Source organism: Gallus gallus, chromosome 15 (genome assembly GCF_016699485.2).
Source record: "Gallus gallus isolate bGalGal1 chromosome 15, bGalGal1.mat.broiler.GRCg7b, whole genome shotgun sequence".
In the NCBI taxonomy this organism is placed as follows: domain Eukaryota; kingdom Metazoa; phylum Chordata; class Aves; order Galliformes; family Phasianidae; genus Gallus; species Gallus gallus.
This window is the reverse complement of record NC_052546.1, coordinates 6,650,266-6,670,072: the sequence shown is the minus strand read 5'-3', so window position 1 is coordinate 6,670,072 and position 19,807 is coordinate 6,650,266. Positions and strand designations below refer to the sequence as shown.

General features: G+C 44.9%; 3 protein-coding genes and 2 non-coding genes across 14 annotated transcripts; 1 reads left to right on the top strand and 4 right to left on the bottom strand.

The window, feature by feature from the left end:
* Nucleotides 1-32: 32 nt before the first annotated feature.
* UNG (uracil DNA glycosylase) lies at nt 33-4,350 on the bottom strand. 2 transcript variants are annotated; one of them, NM_204189.2, is made up of 7 exons: nt 4,229-4,350; nt 3,465-3,665; nt 3,290-3,385; nt 2,749-2,846; nt 1,851-1,939; nt 1,510-1,688; nt 33-1,080 (listed from the first exon to the last, which is right to left on the bottom strand). In NM_204189.2, exons 1-7 carry the CDS (start codon nt 4,322-4,324, stop codon nt 940-942), a joined length of 900 nt encoding a protein of 299 aa, NP_989520.2. In that variant the 5' UTR covers nt 4,325-4,350; the 3' UTR covers nt 33-939. The 2 variants fall into 2 exon arrangements, with proteins under 2 accessions (NP_989520.2, NP_001385002.1); NM_001398073.1 differs by lacking the exon at nt 4,229-4,350 and having other exon boundaries at nt 3,465-3,775.
* MIR6648-1 (microRNA 6648-1) lies at nt 4,125-4,223 on the bottom strand. The gene has a single exon (NR_105516.1). It is a non-coding gene; the product is annotated as a microRNA 6648-1 (primary transcript).
* MIR6648-2 (microRNA 6648-2) lies at nt 4,125-4,223 on the bottom strand. Its single transcript, NR_105599.1, has one exon. It is a non-coding gene; the product is annotated as a microRNA 6648-2 (primary transcript).
* A 142-nt stretch (nt 4,351-4,492) lies between the features above and the next one.
* ALKBH2 (alkB homolog 2, alpha-ketoglutarate dependent dioxygenase) lies at nt 4,493-16,220 on the top strand. Of its 7 annotated transcripts, none has more exons than NR_173336.1 (7): nt 4,493-4,821; nt 5,319-5,517; nt 5,639-6,075; nt 6,723-6,829; nt 11,478-11,626; nt 14,215-14,321; nt 15,721-16,220. NR_173336.1 is itself a non-coding variant. In XM_040648022.2 (7 exons), exons 1-4 carry the CDS (start codon nt 4,605-4,607, stop codon nt 6,742-6,744), a joined length of 744 nt encoding a protein of 247 aa, XP_040503956.1. In that variant the 5' UTR covers nt 4,493-4,604; the 3' UTR covers nt 6,745-6,829; nt 11,478-11,626; nt 14,215-14,321; nt 15,721-16,220. The 7 variants fall into 7 exon arrangements, 5 of the variants coding, with proteins under 5 accessions (XP_040503956.1, NP_001264426.2, NP_001264430.1 ...); XM_040648022.2 differs by having other exon boundaries at nt 5,639-5,944; NR_173335.1 differs by lacking the exon at nt 15,721-16,220 and having other exon boundaries at nt 14,215-14,398.
* On the bottom strand, nt 7,117-18,259 carry USP30 (ubiquitin specific peptidase 30). 3 transcript variants are annotated; one of them, XM_025155695.3, is made up of 13 exons: nt 18,186-18,259; nt 17,972-18,081; nt 17,365-17,547; nt 16,719-16,822; nt 15,777-15,875; nt 14,988-15,030; nt 14,647-14,741; nt 13,833-13,892; nt 13,192-13,278; nt 12,540-12,620; nt 11,318-11,537; nt 11,011-11,119; nt 7,117-9,999 (listed from the first exon to the last, which is right to left on the bottom strand). In XM_025155695.3, the coding sequence occupies exons 1-13, from the start codon at nt 18,236-18,238 to the stop codon at nt 9,735-9,737; spliced, it is 1,509 nt and encodes a 502-aa protein (XP_025011463.2). In that variant the 5' UTR covers nt 18,239-18,259; the 3' UTR covers nt 7,117-9,734. The 3 variants fall into 3 exon arrangements, with proteins under 3 accessions (XP_025011463.2, XP_025011464.2, XP_015131006.1); XM_025155696.3 differs by having other exon boundaries at nt 14,988-15,027; XM_015275520.4 differs by lacking the exon at nt 17,972-18,081 and having other exon boundaries at nt 18,082-18,259.
* Nucleotides 18,260-19,807: the final 1,548 nt, after the last annotated feature.

Here is a 19,807-nt window from a genome sequence, read left to right as displayed (position 1 = left end):
CCTTTCCAGCCCTGGAAGATCACAGCACCACGTAAAGAAAAGGATTTTTATTATAAAAAAAACAACAAACACACCAAACTGATGTGAAGGAAGCTCCACCCAAACAACATCACCTCCTGGAGCAAATACAACAAGGTTTTAGAAACGTAGGGACATTTGAACAAGGCATCTTCGTTAAAAGAAAGCACGGAAGCAAAGCAGGACTGGACAGCCAGACCTCTCACATTCAGCCAGGAAGAGCCAACAGATTTCTGGCCACCAGAGCAAATAACTTTCCTCCTCCTACGAAGGCAAAGCACAGAATCTCTGCATTAATATTTAAGATAGTAAATATCCTGAAACCTTCAGCCCATCGCCTGGCAGCACGATGGACAGGCACCCCTGCTGGAAGTGGCAGTGAGAACTGCAGGAACCTCCCTCAGTGCCATGGAGCTCACCTGGTTAACCCTGGAACCTCAGTGACACACCAGGTAAAGCTTCTGATGGTGCATTGCCTTTAAGTCAGCCGTGGCTCCAATGGGGACCACCGGTGGCTCCAGTTCCACTCCCCCACACTAAGAGACACAGACTTGCACAGCAGGATGCAGGGGAGGAGGGAGAAGCAAGGCAGGCTATGTACAACAGCTGAGCAGCTTCACCTGCAAGGAGTCACACCCCTCCACGAGGCCCTCAAATAACATTCCCAGCATAAAAAAAACCAAACAATTTAACATGAAACTGTTTTCCTTTGCCTCGAGCCAGGCTGAGACCCCTTCAAAAAGCAGACAAGTCACTCAATTTGCTCTGGAAAAAAAAAAAAAACCAACACCCAAAAGTCTCTTAGAGTTGGGCCTTTTGTCCATCCAGAGGACAATCCTCAGGTCAGCAGAAGTTTCTCAGAAACCAGCCAGCCCTTCCAACAGGGGCTGTTTGCACCCATCAGGCCCCAGAGCTGACGCTCTACAGCGCTCTCCAGTCGATGGGCTTCTTGCCAGACTTCTTTAGCAGCTCGTTTGTCTTGGAGAAGTGCCGACAGCCAAAGAACCCTCTGTTCACAGAGAAAGGGGAAGGGTGAACCGTCTGCAGGACGTGGTGGCGTTTCTGTGAAGGGTGAAGGAAACAGCTCGTTACATCTCTGCGCTCTCAGGGACAAGGCTGGCTGCTCCACAGTGCTTAATTTCCTCTTTGCATTTCCTCAGTCATCAGACCAAGGAAGGAGGGCTGAAGAACTCTGCCATAAAGGCAGAGGCTTTTGTCCCACTGAGGGCTTTTTCAATTGCTGTAATCCTAACAGTGTTTATTCATGAGACCTTTCCTAGAAATACCAGCTCTGCCATCAGCTGGAGGCTCTTCTGACAACAAAATGTTACTCCTGCTCCACTTCTGTTGCTTAATTCTGGCAAAGACCAAGCTAAACAGAAGGGCCATCAAGTTCGACAGCAGCAGAGTTCAAGCAAGGACTAAAACACAACCCTGTAAAGGAAGCACCCTCTAGTGTCCGCCCCTTCACTAAAAACATACAGCCCATACCCTGTCAATAGAGCTGCCCTTCTTCTGTGCATAAGCTCCCCACAGCATGAAAACAACCCCATGCAGGTTCTTGTTCAGCCAGGAGACGACCACATCCGTGAACTGCTCCCAGCCCTTCTCCTTGTGGGACGTGGCCTGGTGGGCTCGCACCGTGAGGACGGCGTTGAGCAGGAGCACACCTAGCACACAAACAAAGCCACAGGTTAGCTGCCTTCTGCTTCCCCTCAGAAGGCCTAATGGGAATATTTTCATCCCAAGGTACCCGCTAGGGCACCCAGAATTGATTTCGCTTTACAGATGGGCTGTGCCCATCCACAGATCTGCTTTTTAGGGTGCCTTACCCTGCTTGGCCCAGCCAGTCAGATCGCCGTGACCAGGATGGGTGAAGTCTTCAATATCAGTCGACAGTTCTTTGTAAATGTTTTCCAAACTGAGGTCATGGGAGAAAGACAGAAGATTACAAACTGTGCTCCTGGGACCAAACCATTTGGTATTTGGATACTCAAACAAGCTGATATATCTCAGACATCTTACATTTTTTTAGTTAGACTTTTAGATTGGATATAAAGGAGGAAGTTGTTTACACTGAGGGCAGTGAGGCACTGCACAGGGTGCACAGAGAGGTGGTGGTGCCCCATCCCTGCAGACACCCACGGTCAGGGGATGGGGCTGTGAGCACTGCTGGAGCTGTGGGTGTCCCTGTGCACTGCAGGCAGTGGGAGCAGATGGCCTCTGGGGGTCCCTCCTGACTCAAACCCTTCTATAACCTGAGAGTCTTTGTCCAATTTCTATTTAAGTTCCTATTATTCCTCCTGGCTAAGTTACATCTTTGCCTTTCTATTCATTAATCAAGCAAGTCCTAATCATACAAGAACTTCTAGCAGCACTCAAGTCTCAAAAATGCATTGTAGACCATCAGTGCAAGACAGACCTGTGCCCTTAAATATACCCATTTATAGATAAAAGCAGACAGCATCACTCACTGCTCTTCCCCTAAACAAGGCCTGCACTGAGTCCCATCTACTCATGTAAAATAACACACTCATTTGCAGCACGTTCTTGAGAATACAACCTACAGAAAATGATCTGTGTCTTTAAAATGTTTCTCCTAGGCAAAGCACAAGTCAAGTTTCAGCAGCTGCAACACATCTCATCAATTACCTCACACACAGGTGTGAGTAACAGAACCAAAAATAACTTGTTAACATAAGGAATTTTGTAAGGTGGGTACTGCCATACCTGGGGGGAGGCGGAACAGGTTTCTGGACACTGAAACAGAGCCCATGAGCTTGATTAGGTCCATGATAAGGATCTTGTCCCAGAATTACAACTTTCACCTGGAAGCAGACCTTCATTAGTACTGACTCATATTACTATTCCCCCAAAAAATGGAATTGGCTTTCAATCTCTGACATTATATACGAGTTAAGAAACAGCCCCTACCAAAGGCTAATGCCACAGCTGTGCTGCCAACATTATGGAAGTGCTTTGAGTGCAAAAGACCAAAGTTTACACAAATCCACAATCCACTTGATGAGTGTTTCCAAGGAAGCTTCCTGAGTTTTGAATTCTATGCCACATTCACTGTGAAACTGATGACTACACGCACAGCTTATTAGCAAGGCATTACCCAAAACACTACAATATGTATCTCTGTATTACAGGTCATTAGATAGGAGAAAACCCAAGATGCACAAGACCCCAAATCAGGCCCCACCCTCCCACGAGCCCCACCCCTAACGGACTTCTGAGCCTTCCAAACCACCCACACCCTACTCACATCCCTGATGTCGCACATCTGTGTCCAAGTGAAGACCTGCTCCGGGGGCGGGTACACCGTGTACCTCTTCCTCTCCTCGGCCACGAATGCCATCAGCTGCAGGCAAAGCAGGAGGATCAGCGCGGGGGTAGCACTGGGGCAGCAGCACGGCTCGGGGCCAGCCCTACACACTCACCTCCACGAAGTAGGGCTTGGTGAACTCTGCCGCCAGCTGCCGCCTCCAGCTCTCCCCGAAGCCCGGAGGAACGCTGCGCTCGTTCAGCCTCCGCAGCGCTACCTCTTTGTTCCTGCGCATCCGCTCCAGCTGCTCAGGGCTCAGCGCTGAGGCCCTACCCGCTTCATGATCCGAGGTTTTCGGCCTCTTGGCGGCATCGTCCTGGAAACGGCGAGCGAAGAAAGGGCTGAAGAGCGGGCGCAGGGAGGCGCGGCCTAGCCGCTTGCCGAGCGACAGCCCTAAGACCGCCATGCCACAATCCGCCCCTCCCCACAACACACGCGGCTTTTTCGCGGCAAAACAGCGACAGGCGCGTCCCGATTGGTCACCGCGCGCTAAGAGGGCCCGCCCACAAGCGCGGCTCTGACCCCGCGCTCTCCCATTGGCCAGCGTAAAAAAGCCTGCTAACTCCTATTGGCTCTCCACGGGAGTGGGGTGCTAGTCTGCCTAGCAACCGTGACGTGGCACAAGCCTGTAACGCCCATTGGGTGTTATTGGTTGCTCAGTCAGGCGTGCAGAACCGCGGGGTTTTTGGAAGCAGCTCCCAACGGCCGCTAGCACCGCACCCCCCACACCAGCACAGTGCCCCTTCAACGGCCACCGGCTCTCAGCAGCCCCCTCCTCACCAGCCCCAATCACCCTGCGTAAAGGAGCGTTCAGAATGCCGGAGGGCAGCTGCCACCGGCATTCTGAACGCTCCTTTACCCCCGTAGCCTCCGCCATACCGTAACCTCAGCATCACCGCCAGGCTCCGGGGAGCGGCTGCGTTTTCTCGGCGGCGCGGTGCTGAAGAAGCAATGCAACGTCTTCTGCCCGATCATAGCTGCGGGAGTACCGGAGGGAAGGCAGCGGCGGCGGGACTGGCGCGAAAGTGTGGTCGAGGGGGCGGGGTCACGATTTGGCGCCAAAAGCTCGCGCAGGCGCAGGGGGCGGGGCCTAGTGGCCGTAAGGGGCGGGGCTTAGACAGGCGCATGCGCACTGCTTCAGGTGCGGAGGGGTTGGGTGCTTCCCGCCTTCGGTCGCTCCCTCAGGGAGGGCCGCTCCTCAGGGCCCGGCGCCTGTCCTGTACGGACGCCGTCCCACGTATTATCCCCTCTACGCATGGACAGATTCGTGGTTAAACGTTCTGCTGAGGAACCCGGGGGTGATGGCAAGAAGCCCCGGTTGGAGGAGGAGGCGGGCGGCCTGCCCCATCCCTCACAGCCCAGTCAGGAGATCCGCGCCCAGGGCCTGAGCCTCGAGTACCGCCTCCTCTTCGGCCGAGCCGAAGCTGACGCGATCTTCCAGCAGCTGGAAAAGGAGGTGGAGTACTTCGAAGGTAAAGCAGCCGAGGGGGAGGGTCTGATCCTGTAGAGTCAGCCTCGCTTTGCTCTGAGTGTGCCAAGCAGCAGTGCGGGACAGGGAGCGGCCCCTTCAGCCCCACGCTGGGGTACCTGGGCTTGGGTGGCTGTCCTGTGCTCTTTCTGTTGTCCCCTGGAGCTCTGCAGAAGTTCTAAGTCAAGGAGAACGGCAGAGTTGTGAACTGTGGATGGTGATTGATGGCTAACCGCTGCACATCGCCCCTGGGGATTTAAGATAAAACATCCCGTGTTAAGTGGAATCAGAACCACAGCGTGATTGGGTTGGAAGGGACTCCAACGCCCCCCCCACCCCTGCCGTGTGTTGGCTGCCCCCAGCTCAGCTGCCCAGAGCCCATTTGTGGCTTCAGGCATCTCCAGGGATGGGGCACCCACAGCTCTGGGCAGCACTGCCAGGGCCTCAGCGCCCTCCGAGCAAAGAGTACTGAGTTAGTTTTGATCCATCTTGTTTAAACAGGTGAACAGACGAAGTTGCACGTGTTTGGCAAGTGGCATAACATCCCCAGGAAGCAGGTAACCTACGGAGACCCCGAGTTAACGTACACTTACTCAGGTGTCACCTTTTCTCCTAAGCCGTGGATCCCAGTTCTCAACCACATCAGAGATCGGCTTGTTTTGGAAACAGGACATACTTTTAATTTCGTTGTTATTAACAGGTATGTCTGATTTCCAGTCGCTTGGTTGGAAAAGTTGCTTGGTGTATTGGCAGATCACCAAGGAGTAGTTTGACATTCATTTTGCTGGACTGACAGGTGAACTAATTATTTCTCTTTACAGATATAAAGATGGTGAGGACCACATAGGTGAACATCGAGATGATGAGAAGGAGCTGGTTCCACGCAGCCCTATTGCATCAGTGTCCTTTGGAGCCTGCAGAGACTTTGTTTTCAGGCACTGTGATTCCAGAGGGAAGAATGCAACGCGGCACATTAAGCCCATCAGACTGCAGCTAGCCCATGGCAGCCTGCTGATGATGAAGTACCCCACTAACGTGTACTGGTACCACAGCCTGCCCATCCGCAGGAGAGTGCTTGCTCCAAGAATCAATCTGACATTTCGGAAAATGATGGCTGTTGACAAAAAGTGAGATAGCAATGAAGGACCTGGTCCATAGACCCTGAATACTGAAGTTTTCCTCCTCAGTATAGCTGTCAGTTTCTCAATCAAGCTGCGTTTGATGATCCAAGGCATTAAACCAGAAGATAGTGTGCTTGGTAACTTGCTAATAAATTCTGCAGCTACTGATCTTAAATGCCAGGAGTACTTTTTGGTAAACAGTTGCTGTAGTCCTGCTGATACACCAATTATTAATGAGTAATGCTCTTGTTTTGGTCAGGTTGAAATCTGTTCTCATCTAATGTTAATTTTAGCCACTTTTTCAGAAAGTCCAAAATATTCTACAACCTTGAAATACTGAAATAGTTTATAAATACCATAAAGCACGAGGTGTAATCACTTAGAGTGAGCCTGTAAGCTGATGGTATTGAATGGGTGACACTTCCTTGGATGCTCTGTCAATGAGCTACAGCTTGCATGGTTTTATTTAAATAAAACACAAATGAGAGTGACGTGAGAAGATGATTGCTAAGATATTAATGCAGTGAGTGCAGTATGTTTTACGGTCACTGATTTGTCTGCATCTGTTCCTTTGCTGCTTTACCTTCTCTGCTTGCATGGGTTCTTTTGGGCAGTGGTCTGGTGGGACAGAAAGACACCTGAGGTGCCTCTTCTTCACTCAGTGCTATGTACAGAAACCAGGGAGCGTAAGGTGACTTTTGGGGGAATATGTTTTATATGGACAACACAGTGTGAAAAGCTATCACTGCTGAGAGTACCTGTTTTTCTAAACAATTATCCCTAGGGAATCCATTCTGACTACCTGAAAGCCATTCCCATCTGTGCTCCATCCTACTGAAATGAGGAAAGAGTGTCCAAAGTCTCCACCAAGTCTTAAGGAATCAAGCAATGGTAAGTACTGAGCAAACGTGTGAGCTGATCCCTGTGTAACCATGCTTATGAGCATGTGGACGAGTGATGGGCTGTAGCCTTCAGTCTCTTGGGGCTGTAGAATTAACAGCAGTTTAGAAAAATTGGAATTGGAAATTCTTACCCTCTGTTTTTATTGTGAAGAGCTCCTGCAGGAACGCAGCCAGGGAAGGTGAAGTGCTGCTTTTATCAGATATACTGTGTATATATCTTTGGTCTTGATAGAAATCAGATAGATTGGTCTCGAAGAAATTAGCACATATGAACAGTTACTTTTTCTATTAAGTTTGTTCTTTTATTGCTACTGTACAGTTAGAAAAATACCCCGAAGTGAAAATGCAACTTCAAACAGCAGTGCGGTGCTGTGACTCTAACATCACACTTCCTTAAATAATACACAAAATCAAACAAGAATTATCCAAACACAGAGATGTCATCCTAGAGGTCTTATCTGATGTTTTGTAGCCTGCATTTTATTAACACCTTTTCCATCATGAAAGCTTGCAACAAGTAATAATACTGGATGAAGCCCAGTGACTTCAAAAGGTGAAGATGGCAAACATCTGCAGAGGCCTTTGAGCTCACAGTAGGCTGAGTAGCATAGGACTGGATCTGAGGTTCTGTCACTTGCTTCCTTCCTCACACTGAGGGCTAAAGCAAGGCTGCCTGCTCCTTCCCAGCAGCAAAAGCTACAACAAATGCTGACTGTTCAGCCCTCATCTCTGCAGCCTTTGAGGAAGCTTTCAGAGTGAAGCTGCAGCTGAGTGAAAGCAAACAGGTTGTCAGTGTCACACAATTATGCTTCCATTCTGATCAAACTGACCCGACAGAAAGCAGCTCTATGCAAAGTACTGAACGTGCAATTTTGTGATGCTTTGGGGCTTTATGTCACTGTTAGAAGCTGATGAGTTTAAGACTTAGCCAGTTGTGTGCTTATGTTCTGACTCACTTCCAACATTACTGCTTCCTAAACAAAATGACCTAAACAAAACCTCTAAACAGCCCCTACTGAGAATAGGCTCTGCAGAATATACACTCTGGGCACTGGAAACATTTGGAAGCTTTCAGGTGCAAATTGTAGCCCTGCTGGAACAAGATGCTCCTCCTGCACTCCCATGCTGCCCAGAACAGGGGGTTTTCCTCTCCTCTTAGCTTCTGCAAGTCTGTTAGATTTTACCTCAATGGCCAGGACATTTTTGGCATTTTGCAACCATTTTTTCCCCTTCTTGTTTTTTCCCTAACTTAACTTATAAAAGTTAAAACCATGCTACCAATAGCCCAGCCTAGACAGGGAGGCTTCTCACTAATTGGTATCTTTGTAGATTTATAGTGTTTTATATATTATTACTTTGGAACAATGTGAGTGTAGTAAACAGATTCTTATGTACGTCTATTATTATTTCAGCTGGTTCTGAGACTTCATTAAGGAACTCTGAACGCCTGAGAGCTTCAGGCAGTGATAGGAATATATGAGGTATAAAGTTACCTAAAAAAACTATGAAGACAGTTATGATTTGAAAACTTAGTTGCTGTTTTACACTGAAAAATCTAGTCTGAGGAATGAGTCTTTCCTCCAAGTTACAATTATAGAAAAGAGCTAAAAATAGTCTACGTATTTTATTCCTGATAATTTAAAAGCAGTCAAAAGTAATTTTTCCTTCTCCATCCGTGCTTTGAGATATTGTTATTTTTAAACACATGAAACAACCTAGAGCAGCAAAGTACAATTTCTATTTATATGGAAATCTGCATATCTAATGCAGTGACACCAGAATTTCCAGACTGCCTTACCAGACAAGTGCCCACCAGTCCAGATTCAATTGTGTGTGCTCTAATTCTACAAGGATGCTTGGGTTGCTGTTTATCTCAGCTCACAGTTACAACCAGTATAAGCTCTAATGCTCAGCTGCAAGCCTGACAACGTATATCCAAAAGGCTGATGACAAATGACAGTTTTTAGCATTAAAATAGGAAGGGCACATCTAGAACACCAATTACAGTAGCCTTGAAGTTAATGGTAATTAAAAGCTGTAGTCCATACTACAAAGCATTAGTATTCAACAGTTTCAGAGTGACCAAGAAAATTACAATATTGACAGCTAGCAAACACTTCTGTCTTTTCATTTCACCTGTAGTGCAAAGATACAGAGCAACAAGTCAGGGTGTCAGCTCTTAATTGATAAAAGAATTTGATCTTTTCTCTTGGAAAAAGGAAACTGCTGTCTGAATCAATACTTCCGTGATATATAAAGAACTGAACTATCAGGAAAACAGTAGAGAGAGAGGGAAGGAAATGTTTTGGATCATGCACGTTATGTAAGGAGGCCTTGTTTTATTCACTGGCTGGGATATCAGGAGAAATCTGCTGCCACTCTGCTCATCCCATCATCTTGATACACCTATCAGAACACAGCTGGCATGCAGCGGACTCAGACAATGGTAACCTATTCAAATAAGCTCAAGGCACTTTGTTTCTTAAATCATTGCCTTTGATAACAGTAGCTTCTCAACAACTGCTTCTGGGGCTTCCTTCTTCAGAAATGTCTTCTCCCCTTGAAACCATACATGTGTTCAGAATATGGAAAACGGCCTTGGAAAGCCTGTTTTGAGATGTCTGTCTCAGAGCCGTGATACTGACAGAATTACTACTGAACAGAATAAATGCTTATCTAATACAAATACACTTTGGGCTGCACAACGTTAGCAGACCAACTTTAGGTAGCGTAATTTTGGTACAAAACTACTCCCAGCAAGAGCCAGCTGCTGCCATAGAGGGAAGGGAAAGTTAAAGGGCCTGTGGTGGATTATTTGCATAACGGACAGGAGGTGCCACGTGGATTTCAGCAGAGGAATTTGGTCAGTTTTTGTCCTCCTCCAGCTCTCCTAATCACTCTTCAGGCCTCAACTCCAAACTCTGGTGCTGTACCCTTGAGTGAACGCGCTCATAGAACAGCAGATAAGCACTAGAGGAAAGGACCTCCTGCAAACTAGCTTTGCGAACCGTATCATCTGAAATCCACAACCACTGATTGCTGACAGAGAGCGGGTTCTTCGAAGAAGGTGGAGAGCGGCGGTAAGTCACAAAGTGTCCAGAATGCATGTCTCCATGGTGCACAACCACTGCCATCAGCCGGTAAAGGTACACGGGGGAACTGAGAGAGGAATGAGAAAAAGGGTCAGCAGACCTCGCGTGTCACATGTTTACCTAAAGAAGCTCCAGTTGCTTTGTCTTTGCTTGCAATTTCTTTCCGGAGCAAGGAGATGTCTCTAAGGGATGTGCTGCTCTGCAGTTACTTTTCATTATTCTAAGTGTGCTGCAGTGCTGCCTGATTCTACTGAAGAAAGCAAAGCATTCATTTTAAAGGTTTAATGCACCCAACAGCTACTACATCTTGCACAGTGTAACTGCCTGAATTTTGGACAGAGGTTTCCCATCAAGCCAGTGTTTAGTTCTTACAGCACTGCTCCTGGACAGAAAAGTTATTCTAGAAAAATGTGATTCTTAAAAGAGCTCAAATTATGGTGATTAATCCACAGAGAACATTGGGTTTACTTTAAGGACCTGCTCTACAACTGTCTTCATAGCAAATGTTTGGCACAGAATGTCTCCTCACTTCTCATTTCCTAAAGTGACTGTGGGAAATGCGTTCCCCATGGGATAATAACCAACAGGACTGAAAAGAAGGGAACGTTCTCAAAAACAGATCATCATCATAAGCATGGAGACTGGATTTATTAAGTAGAATCATAGCAGCTGTAATTGAGGTGGTTAAATAGAACTCTTACAGATTTTTTTTTCCAGTATTGTAAGAGTTTCTTGTGATAGTTTAAAGAAACCAAACAACTCTCACAGTAATAGTTAAAAGAAAGGGTGGTAGAAAAACAGCATGAATGAGAATATGGCAATCCAGAAGGATGACTGCTGCATGCTGAACCAAAGAAAGGAGATTCCATGTTCTCCCTGTAATAAGCTATACTCCCTTTCTTAGTAGGAGAGAAATGGAGCCAAAGACCATCAGCAGGGAGAAAAGAAAACAATTTTCTGCACAGGAACTAGGATGGATGTTAAGTTCTATGACTACACAGCCTTTTGATAAAGACAGTAAAGGAAAACATAATTCAAATGGACAGAAATATGAACAGGGTACCCATCTCTCACTTACCTGCATTCAGGGAATGCAGTGAGCGGAAAAGTTCCCGAGGACATTAGAAATGAAGAGGAACAGGCCCCATTCATAAGGAGCGATTTGGTACCACATGTCTGTTCTGCATCTGCAAAAACAAAACACACATTGGTAATTTAACTTAAATGCCACCACAAGTATTGCTAATAACTGCTTCCGTTTCTACAGTGTCTGTCAGCACAGAATGTGAAGGCAGTTTGCTTATTTTAATTCATTACATATCACAGTTCCTTACAGATGAGAGACATCTGATATCTAAAGACAAGAGGTAAATACAGGTAAATACCTGAAGGTTTTACTGCTAGCCCATCCTTTGTTCCAGGCTTTGTCTCTTCGGAGCTTTTCTGATTCAGATCACTCTGAGTTGATTTATGAACAGGAATGTGATATTTGTAGATGTCCATGATTAGGAACTCATTGAACTGTACGTGTTCATGACGTTTCAGAGGAGTCCCTTGGTTTGACCAGCTCAGTCTTTGCAGATGGATACACAAACACTGAGGGAGCTTCAGCAACGTTCCGTACAAAAGAGAAGTCGAAATACATTTTATGTGAAGAGAAACAGCTGTTAAAAGCATTCTAATGGAACTAAATGGTAAGTCCAGTAGATAAGGAATTAAGTCACTGAACTGTTTTTCCTTTATGTGCTATTCTGTATCTAAGCTCACTGCAATACTATTTCTGAGTCACGATAAAAATCTCACAACTTCTGAGATTTCTAGTAGTGCCCATATTGCTCATTAGGCAGTAGGACAGAGCATGTTAATTATTTCCTCCAAATGGGGGAAGGAATAAAAGAAAAATCACACGCATTCCTAAAAAGCCCATCTCATTTAGCTTGATGATCTACAAGGTAGAAATGAGCACTGGAATTTGTGTCAGTAAGTTGCTGCCAGGCATTTGCTAATATTCCATAAATAATGGCATCGCACAGTAAGAGTACCCAGGGAAAAAAGGTCAAGGAGTTATAAATATCTGACAGACAAAGTCATGCCAAGGCTAGCCTTTGTCAGTAAGGAAATTGTATTATGAATGGCCCTGCTGTCCTCTGCATCATATGATCACAGAACAAGAAACATGTAAGCACGTCTAATATAAATCTCTCCTGTTCTTTAGCACTATGTTCTCTTGTTTAAACCTTCTGTATTTAGAATATCTTAACTTTGAAATGCACAAATTATCCTACAAATAGGTTGTATATATGAGTTGCTTTACTTACCAAGGGAATAAGAAACTAATACAAGACAAACAAACTGCACCTAAGCCAAACTCAAGTGTTTTGCTGAATAACAGTAGAATACTCACGTTCCTTAAGCTAAAGAGTTCAGAGCTTTGTTGAATTGAGGCTTCAATGCCTACAAATATTTGACAAAAAACTTTTTTTTTTTTTTAAGGAAAACAGGAAATTGTAATAAATAGTAGAAGTAGACATTAAGCAAACAGATCAAACAAAGAGATTACTATTTAATAGGATTTAAAAATAGATTTGGAGGGTTAGCTTGCCTCACCTTCCCTAGCTTTAATTGCTTAACAAATGTTGTTTTCTGGTTCTCTACGCTCTGTCCATTCAGAGTCCCTTCTGCCTGAATCTGAAATCAAAGGGAAAGCAGAGACATTTGATTACTTGCTGTATCAAATTACAAACAATAATCCTGCTGCAGGTTTGCATACTGCATACCAAGCTATCCTTGGGTCATGAATTTCTTCTACAATTTTTCCTCTCAAGAGCTGCTGGCCTATTCTACTGGATCCATGTTTTAACACAGAATTGAGCAGAAACGAGCTCTTAGAAAACAAACCTAGTTTACATGTAGCCATTTCTGCTAGGTTTCAAACAATCCATTTTGGCTCTCTATCATCAAAGCACAGGCGAATATAAAGTAATGTTTAAAAATTGGACTTTTTTTGTTGTTGTTCTTCTAAATATTATCTAAATACCAAATAAAGCATTCGTAAATTTTATTATGTGAACAATAAATAAAGCTTCAAGATACTGTGGGGTAATAACTCTATTTTGAGAATAATAAATCCCAGGCAAGCTAGAGGCTTTCCTGAAGCCTCCTGCTCACTTCCTGAAGAAAGGAGTAGAAAATTGAAGCCACAATTCTGTCAGCAGGCTTGAAATTGAGCTCAAAGGTTACATAAATTACAATGACATACTTTAGTGCAGTTGTCACACACAACATCCTTCACAGACTCAGAGGAGATGAAGTGGTGGAGGCAGTGATCCAGTGTCATGGGATGACCCTTAGAACAACAGCAAAAAAAATGAATTACAGACATAAGGTAACTGTTACAGTACAAAGGTCCTGTACATTTTGCCCCTAAATCTACAACGTTTTGTCATTTAAAGACTTTCACAAAGCCAGTGAGAAATAGAAACCATTTCCATTTGAATTCACTTGGTCTAAAAGCCTGTGCTGGGTAACTAGAGTGCTGTCACCACAGAGACAGAGCACTTGAAGGTCATCTTCTGAGTCTGCCAGTGATGCACAGCCCTCGGGATGCAATCTGGTCTGTTCAAATTAACCAAAAGGACCAAATAATCCACCAGGAGAAAAAGAAAACTCAGTGCCAACAGTCATGCCCATCATACTAATTGCTCATTTGCCCCATTGCCTTAGTAGTAAGGTACTGTGTTAACACAACGGGATTGTTTATAAAGGCAACTCTAGTTACTCATTTTGTAACACCTCATTTAGGTGTTACTGAGGCTGTAAAAGGATAATAGTGAAGATAAAGCCCTGATGGCACGGCAGTAGACATGCTGGCTGGATCACCCATCAAAGGCAGATACATACCCACATAGCTGCTGGAATGCTCAGTGAGAGACTGTCAAATGTATCGTACCTCACAGGACTCTGCAAGAAAATATTTCAAATGCAGTGAGTAAAAAAATCTGCAATGGTCTAAAAAACAAAATAGGTTAACCACTACCTCCCAACAGTGTCATGCAAAACAAGTATATCCACGTATATCTATTAAAACACTTGTTTTCCCAACCAGCTGTGATGCTAGGAAACACCTGATGCAGTGCACAAGGTACTACTCTGCCTGTTTCTACTGAAGCTGCCCTGCTCACTTCTGAAGTTCTAAAGCTCACTTGTTTGCAAGTTTTTGAAAAGTACTCTTATAGTTGGATGTACAAATTTAATTTATTTGCTGTATTTTTGCTTCATTCAGGTTATCTTCATCTCCTCACTCTGGATGACTGCAACTTAATTTGCCTTTGCGTGTGCAATCACAATACTGCATGCTGAATGAATAGCTAGTCCTAAAATGCTACCCATGTGAGTGGATTTTCAGTATATGATATCTGTGATATTGGATACTAAATGTAATAAAACAACTATTCTGCCTGATAAGATAGCTGTCATCCCAAGGAAGTGAATCACACTTCATTTTCTTTGGTATACTTAGCAATATTTTCTTGTTCAATACAAAATGCCATAATAAGTAGCTGAAAAAATAATGGCTGAAGCTGTTATTCCTGCTAACTATTGAGCTTAAACCAATTATGTTGGAAACAAGGGATGACAGTTCCACCCCAGAATGCACTCTGAATCTCAGCTATCATTTTTCATATATACCTACACACATCATGCTTTCTTATACCTGGTGTTCACAGTGCTTGCAAACCATGTTGCTAGTCAGCCTTCCATGAAAAGGATGCTGAGACTTCCAGTGATTTGACATAGGAGGAAGAGATCCTGAAACACAAAGATGAAATTGTCCTTTTATTTTCAAAACATCCATGTTCATCACTATAATTCCAAATTTTTGGGCTATTGTAAAACACGGTCTGCCCCACTAACGAATAATGAATGGTATTTTACAAATGAAGAGATGCACTTCAGTCCAATAAAGACAAAGATCAATTGATCTTATCCCCTTAACAAACAAAGTGATTACACTATTACTTAATATTTATATTTCAATGTGGAAGAAAAACATACCTCTTGTTCGGCAGCTTATTTGCTTTTGGGTTATTTCTGGCTGCTGCAGAGGAAGATAAAAGATGTCATCAGCCCCAGCTTAGAAAAGCTTACATATTTAATATGTACTTATTTCATCCCTGATGTTAGAACAATGGTATGAGTTTTAGTGTCTTTGTATTTGAAGAAGGCCAAAAAACTTGGTGCACAATAAAGTCTTAAGTGACAAATAGAACAGTTCTAATAAAATGAATGATTAACCTGTAGAATTCTGTGCCTGGGAGTACTGAAATAAAAGCCCAACAAGTTTTTTAGGCCATTTGTATTTTAGACAAAAAGATATAAATCTCCCATCAGCATTAAGCTGACCATTAATGCTGAAGGATGAGCCAAAACTTCACCTCCAAATGCGCTGTTGTATAAACACCCATTTTGCAGTTTTCAGAGCCCTTTCTTGCATCAGGTCTAGCAGACAAGAGTAAATGATTGCACAAACTGCTGTTCTGTGCTAGTATTTTGCTAGTTTTTCAATCCTTATGTTCAATAGACTTAGGGATGCAAAAGCCCTCATGCAAGCAGGGTCACAATAGAGATTTATAGAGATAAATACGATACATTTGCCTTCAAACATTTTTCCCCCTTTGATTGCCTGGGCTATTGATTCATTTCTGTCAGAGCAGTGAAGAACAGCTTTGTGAACACCATGCTCATCTCTTCAGTTTCTTAACAGGCACTTTATACTTGACACACTTAGGAACCAAGTGCATATGGAAACTTCTGATAACGAAACAACATTGGTAAAGAAGTCACCTCCAGCGAATGCACATCAAACAGATGTGTGACACGTGGCTGACGATCCCGTTCATCTTCCAGTGAAGAGGTAAGGACATGAAATAGTTCATGAGCATCCTATTAAACAGAGGCATAAGAGTTACAGGAAGCAAAACAAAGAAACCCACCCAAACATACACCAGGAGTACTGATACTTGTATGGCTATAACACTGCATTACAAAATTAAAGGGGAAAATCACTGCTTAGAGCTTATCTTACGTATTAATAGTAATCAATTGTGCATCCAATTCAACTTTAGTAAGAAGTGTTCTGTATAAAACTGAATTTAATAACAGCAGATGTTATTAAAAATATTCTGGGCTGGATAAATTTAAAAGGCACCAAAATCACTGAAGAAAAAAAAAATGAATGCACAAATGCCTGCTTTCCTGGGTTTCAATAAAACCATCACTGAAATCTGTGCTATTTGGTCTGGCTCTGAAACATAAAAGGAGAATACAACTCTATTTTATGAATGAGAAAATTGATTGACTTTATCGACCAGCTGCACTTACTTAGGGGCTAAAAATACTGAAAACAAGTCTTAGAAATCTCCTATGGGACTGAATTTGGAAATAGTAATGAAGTTGAGTCCATCCCTGCAAGCAGAAGCCCTTCAGATACGGGGAAGTTAGGGCTGTATCCCTTCTGTTTTAATATCTCATACCAAATCTGAACGTACTTAGTAGGTTTTGAAGCAGCCAGGCTTTCTGTGACAGATATCTAAGCAATCTGAAAATGCCATTCATTAATCACACGGCGGTTCTCCTTCACTTTTTAAAGCAAACTTTTTTTCTACAGCAAAGATTCAGATTTGACACCCAGTGCTATTGGTGCTCTTGCTTCAGTTTATTGTTATTCCAGATCTAAGCACTGAACTGTATATCAGGCAGTCTAACTGGAATTTTGTAATCAATCACCTGCTCTTCAAATGTCGAGATCTGCCACCTGTAAATTCTTAACACTTCTAATAAGCAGCTTGCATCCAGGACATCATCTTCTGTTACCTCTTGACAGGATAAAGCTTAAAGACATTGCATTTTAAAATGTTAGAAGGAGCCACAAAGCATGGTTAGAACACAGGTCTGTCTATTTTAGGATCTATGGTACTTAGGCACAATATAATTGATTATCATAAAGTTATTCTTGAAGACAGTTAGACAATGACAATCAAACTAGCATCTATTAACTGCCATTCTCATCTGACAGTGTCATTGACTATGTTCCCTTTGTCTAATACACATGTAAAGTGAGGAGTTTCCCAACTAAGTGACATAGAATAAGCAATAATACAGACACTGTCTGAAAAGATCAGTTTACTAGCAGATTAGGTAAAAAGTGGAACTCTGGATATCACCAAACCACCAATGTTAATGTCTCATTGTCCTTTTATCACTTCAACTTACAAGCTTAAGCAGCACAGTTTGAGTGTGAACAACATCCTGAGACACTAAACCAAAGAAAGAGGAACCCAGGACCGCCTGCTCTTCCTTTCTTTAGGAAAGATTAATGCTGATGCTCAGTGCTTCCTTCATAGCTTACCACAACGTCAATAAGTTTGGGTACCTCTTAGGAGATGCAGCAGAGTGAGCGACAAGCACTGCTGCTCGCTGGGTTGGTTCTGTTCTGCCTTGTACTGTGCTGTGAACTCCTCCAGCCACCTGATGAACGATGGGCACGAGGACAGGCCTTGCAGCAGGGAGTTCATGAAGCAGGTGTTTCCGAGGTTCAGCAGGCCAGGCACCAGGCCTGCCAACAGAGATGGAAGAGCTGACGCTGTGCAGGCTGTGAAAACCTTACTATTTTTCACTGGCAAGTGAAGTTGGTATGGAAATTACGTGTTTTGTTCAGTGCTGAAAACTAGAAGACTCTCACATGGCCAGAATGAAATGACCACAAAAGGGACACGAGCGTATACGCAGTAAGTCATAATTATTCATAACAGATACAATTAATACCTTACATAAGGAACAAAAGTCCTTTGTTCAACGCTAATTGTAACGTGTGACATTTCTAAACGCCACGACAACGGCCCAAACGTTACTTCAGTTACAGCCCATCATTTTCACAAGCTCCTCATGACGAATGCAGATCACTGGGTGCCCGGGGAACCCCGAACCGGGCCTCTGCCCTCAGGAACGGCCTCGGTCCCCCCCCCCCCGCCGCTCCCTACCTCTCCTCCGCTTCTTCCTCTCGGCGATGGGCCCCCACAGCACGTAGATCCCCGCCGCCACGGCGGCCGCCAGCCCCCCGATCACCCCCCAGCTCCGCATCGCCCTGTACCTGCACGGGGAGACACAGGTTACAGAGACGGCCACCCAGCGGGGCTCGGGGCAACGCTCGAGCCCCGCCTGCCGATCCACACCCCTCCGGGCCCCGCCGCTGACCTGCCGCCCGCCCCGGCCCTCAGCGCCCGCCGCACGGCGCCGCCGGGCAGCATCGCCGCCCGGAACCCGACCTCGCGGGCGAGCGGCGCGACGGACGGCTAGCGCGTGGTACCGGAAGTGGCGCAATGTGCCGGAAGTGACGCCATAAGCACGCTCCGCGCCGGGCCGTCCCTAGCAACGGTTGCTAAGGCCGCGCGTTGGGCGAGGATTGCTGAGCCCCGCGTGTGGTGCAGGGTTCTGCGCCTGACTCGTATGCGTTGCTCTGCACGCAGCGCTGTCATTTTTTTAACCGAGGTACTTTAGGGGTTGTGTAGCGAAAGCAGTGTTTCCCATCAGTGCAGCATGAGCGACACGTGCAGCTTCTGGGAGCACCTCGAGATGGCAGCTGCCGACTGGGCTGAGGGCCTGGCAGGGAGCAGCGTCCTCCTCTTTGCATCTTCCCAAATTAACTGCCGAGCTGTGTCACAGAGTGCCTGGTTCACCTTTCTGCCCAGTCCTGGTTTGCCTGGCCTTGTTCTATATGTGCCAGAGGGAGAGGGGAGCCCAGAGAGCACAGGAACGGGAGGCTGAGAGAGGAGGGGAAGTGGCAGAAGAGAAGGGCAAATGAAGCTGCCCTGGCTGCTGCAGCACTCCTGTGAGATGTACAACGCTGACATAACTCATTGAATACGTGAACAAAAGCACCAGGGTGCTGAGAAGACCAAACTTCCCACCTTCCTGTTGTGGGCTTTACAGTGTTTCACCCAGTGAGACAGAGCAGACTTCTCAGATCATATAAAACATTGAAGTATGGTTTCTTTAACCCATGTTTTCTGAAGAGGAACGTGTGGGTAGATGAGATTTAGCTGCCAAAGCCTTCCATTGTTTTATGTGATGGGGCAGGCTGTCTTTTATTCCAAATAAACTGCTCAGCTCCTTTGTGGGAACAACCGACTGAAACAGCTGTTCTTCACCCAAATCACGCCACCACCCAAGTCAAAGACAACAAGGATGCACAATGAAAGAGCCACGTTGTTTGTGCAAATCTGTGTGTCTGGGAAGGATAAGCAGAAATGCCAGGTGAGGTGACAGTTGCCCAAATATATGCGTCTTAATCCATGTGAAATGACACCAGGGTACCTGAGACATCCACAAGGTCTTGTGTGATCAACTGTACAGTCTGGTCCTACACAAAATCCATGCACGGAGACCACAGGACACACGCAGTTATCTGAAATGAAGCTTTGTGTGAGCATCAGGATTCCATCCCAGGCACAAATTAAAGAATTATTCTCACAACTTTTAAGGCAGCTGAAACTCCAGCTACACTGCACTGCCTGTGAGTCCTTTCCTGTAAATACTAAAACCTGTTAACATTTTCAGTATTTAGCATTGTAAACTGAAGCTTTGTGATAGCTGAACAACTCCCAGTCACATATTGAGTGTGCTTGGTTTGTCATAGCCAGGCTAACCCTCTTGCATCATCCATTTTCCCTGGTCTGAATTTGCACGCCTTCTGTCTTATTCCTCACAATAATACTTTTCACCTGTCTTCATCTGAATTCACCTTGTTGGTTTCAGGCCATTTCTTTAACTAGTCAAATGCATTTTACATTTTAATCAAGTAAAAAAAGTCTCCCAGT

Excerpts from the sequence above, each read along its gene's own strand:
- ALKBH2 (XM_040648022.2), top strand. The coding sequence starts at position 4,605 with ATGGACAGATTCGTGGTTAAACGTTCTGCTGAGGAACCCGGGGGTGAT. Across the intron at positions 4,822-5,318 it reads GGAGGTGGAGTACTTCGAAG|GTGAACAGACGAAGTTGCAC; the intron begins GTAAAGCAGCCG and ends TTGTTTAAACAG. Across the intron at positions 5,518-5,638 it reads AATTTCGTTGTTATTAACAG|ATATAAAGATGGTGAGGACC; the intron begins GTATGTCTGATT and ends TTCTCTTTACAG.
- USP30 (XM_025155695.3), bottom strand. The coding sequence starts at position 18,238 with ATGCTGCCCGGCGGCGCCGTGCGGCGGGCGCTGAGGGCCGGGGCGGGC. Across the intron at positions 13,893-14,646 it reads GCAAGCACTGTGAACACCAG|AGTCCTGTGAGGTACGATAC; the intron begins GTATAAGAAAGC and ends ATTTTCTTGCAG. Across the intron at positions 11,120-11,317 it reads GCTAGCAGTAAAACCTTCAG|ATGCAGAACAGACATGTGGT; the intron begins GTATTTACCTGT and ends TTGTTTTTGCAG.
- UNG (NM_204189.2), bottom strand. The coding sequence starts at position 4,324 with ATGATCGGGCAGAAGACGTTGCATTGCTTCTTCAGCACCGCGCCGCCG. Across the intron at positions 3,386-3,464 it reads CCAAGCCCTACTTCGTGGAG|CTGATGGCATTCGTGGCCGA; the intron begins GTGAGTGTGTAG and ends CTTTGCCTGCAG. Across the intron at positions 2,847-3,289 it reads AGATGTGCGACATCAGGGAT|GTGAAAGTTGTAATTCTGGG; the intron begins GTGAGTAGGGTG and ends GTCTGCTTCCAG.